Raw genomic sequence first — 1,857 nt, forward strand, 5'->3', positions numbered from 1 at the left:
TATACAGAGCACCAATACTACACGTTACCGAACTATACAATAATCAATAATGTAATAGCTCTATAAAAAACTAAAACATCCACCCCCTTAATTCCGCACGGTGCTCCCCATGTGCGGCGAAACGTGGTGTCCTTTACGCTGAGGACCGGGCCGCCTTTTACTCACATTGAAAATACAGACCGGCTAAGTGACTTTGAGTAAACAGTCCCAAAGCCTTAATACAATAAGGTAAGTAACACTATAGAGTATCCATACCTGCACCCCAGGTTCTCTGATCGTTAGCCCTACAGATTGTGGCCAAACACATTCGATCGTATACAATGTAATCAGCATAATCAAACTCTCCACCCCCGCACCCACACTTAACGCACATTCCGTCACAAACCCACACACAATCACACATACACACACACACACACACACACACACACACACACACACACACCTGGCAGTGCTGGCAGGATCTGTGGCGAGTCAATCTTCACCATCGTGTTGGTCCAAGGAGGCAGCGGAAGTGGGACTGCATTTAGTTTGTTCGACTGAATTCAGTTATGTTGAATACTGAAATCAGTTCCCCTTCTAATTGAATGTCAAACGACAACGAAGATGGTGGGCTGTGTGCTTGTTGTGCTTGCTTGTCCCTGCTGTGTCGTGCGACGCTCCATCACACACATACGCACACACACACACACACACACACACACACACACACACACACACACACACACACACACACACACACACACACACACACACACACACACACACACACACACTGCACACACACACAGGCCGACAAGGACGAAACGCACGTCGTGGTGGACTTGGACGACGATGTCGCCCTGCCCGCGCACACACATGTTGATGACGACCAACAGCAGGGACAACAGCACCAGCAACAACGACGGCAAGGACAACAAGGGCGGCAAGACAATGGATTTGGATTGGATGTCAACGGACTAACTGCAGCCGTCGGGACGCAGGTGAGGTGTTGGTGTGCGTGTGTGTATGTGTGCGAATATTTGCGTGCAGGTTGCTGTCAACAAGCATGTACTCTCGCGTGTGCTGGTGTGTCTGATGCGCGCATGTGCTGGTGTGCGAGCGTGCATATACGCTGATGTCCTTCTCATCATTGGCACACGTGATGCATGTGGCGTGACATTGTGGCGTCTTGACTGGGGTTTCAAGGTACTGAAATCTGGCTCCGAGTCCGCATCGAGGCTTGTGTCAACATATGGTCGCATCGATTTGTTACGCCCTTACTTCGACCTTGACCCAAAGGACTTGCGCCAGCGCCTGCTTGCCTCCATCTGGCCACGCTTTGCCCGGCAGCCTCAGGTGGGTGGCAAGTTGGGCTGAAGATGGGTGGGATTCTGGAGTCTGGGTGGCATGCGCTCGTAGTACCTGCGTGGTAGCTGCATGAAGATGTGTTCCTGCTCCACTACCCTCACACGCACGCACACGCACACGCACACACACTCACGCACATGCACATGCACATGCACATGCACATGCACACGCGCATGCACACCCGCACGCACACATGCATTTGTTCCTCGCGTTGCCTGTTCGTGGTTGGAATCCAGGCCATTGCAACAGACCTGTACGGCCCGATGATGCTTGCGCTGACGTTGTCTGCTGTGCTGCTCCTCTCCATGAAGCAATCCGGCCACATTCTCAGGGTGCGCTGCACATCTTCTTTGCGCACAATCACCATCACCTGCCCCGCCCATTCTCGCCCATCATGTCCTTGTGCTTACCCATGTGCTGACTTGTGTGTGTGTGTGTGTGTGTGTGTGTGTGTGTGTGTGTGTGTGTGTGTGTGTGTGTGTGTGTGTGTGTGTGTGTGTGTGTGTG

At 52.2% G+C, this 1,857-nt stretch overlaps 1 protein-coding gene across 1 annotated transcript in view; it reads left to right on the forward strand.

Annotated features, from left to right (window-relative positions):
* Positions 1–539: 539 nt before the first annotated feature.
* The window catches only part of PTSG_04683 (uncharacterized protein), a gene marked incomplete at its 3' end in the record, with an annotated part of 2,158 nt that continues 840 nt past the window's right edge, over positions 540–1,857 (forward strand). Inside the window, exons 1-4 of the mRNA XM_004994717.1 lie at positions 540–609; positions 792–983; positions 1,189–1,338; positions 1,587–1,682. Of these exons, the coding sequence (XP_004994774.1) occupies positions 607–609; positions 792–983; positions 1,189–1,338; positions 1,587–1,682 (441 nt within the window). The 5' untranslated portion in view covers positions 540–606. The remainder of the gene's footprint in view (positions 610–791; positions 984–1,188; positions 1,339–1,586; positions 1,683–1,857) is intronic.

The sequence above is a fragment of the Salpingoeca rosetta genome (assembly GCF_000188695.1).
Source record: "Salpingoeca rosetta unplaced genomic scaffold supercont1.10, whole genome shotgun sequence".
Classification (NCBI taxonomy): domain Eukaryota; class Choanoflagellata; order Craspedida; family Salpingoecidae; genus Salpingoeca; species Salpingoeca rosetta.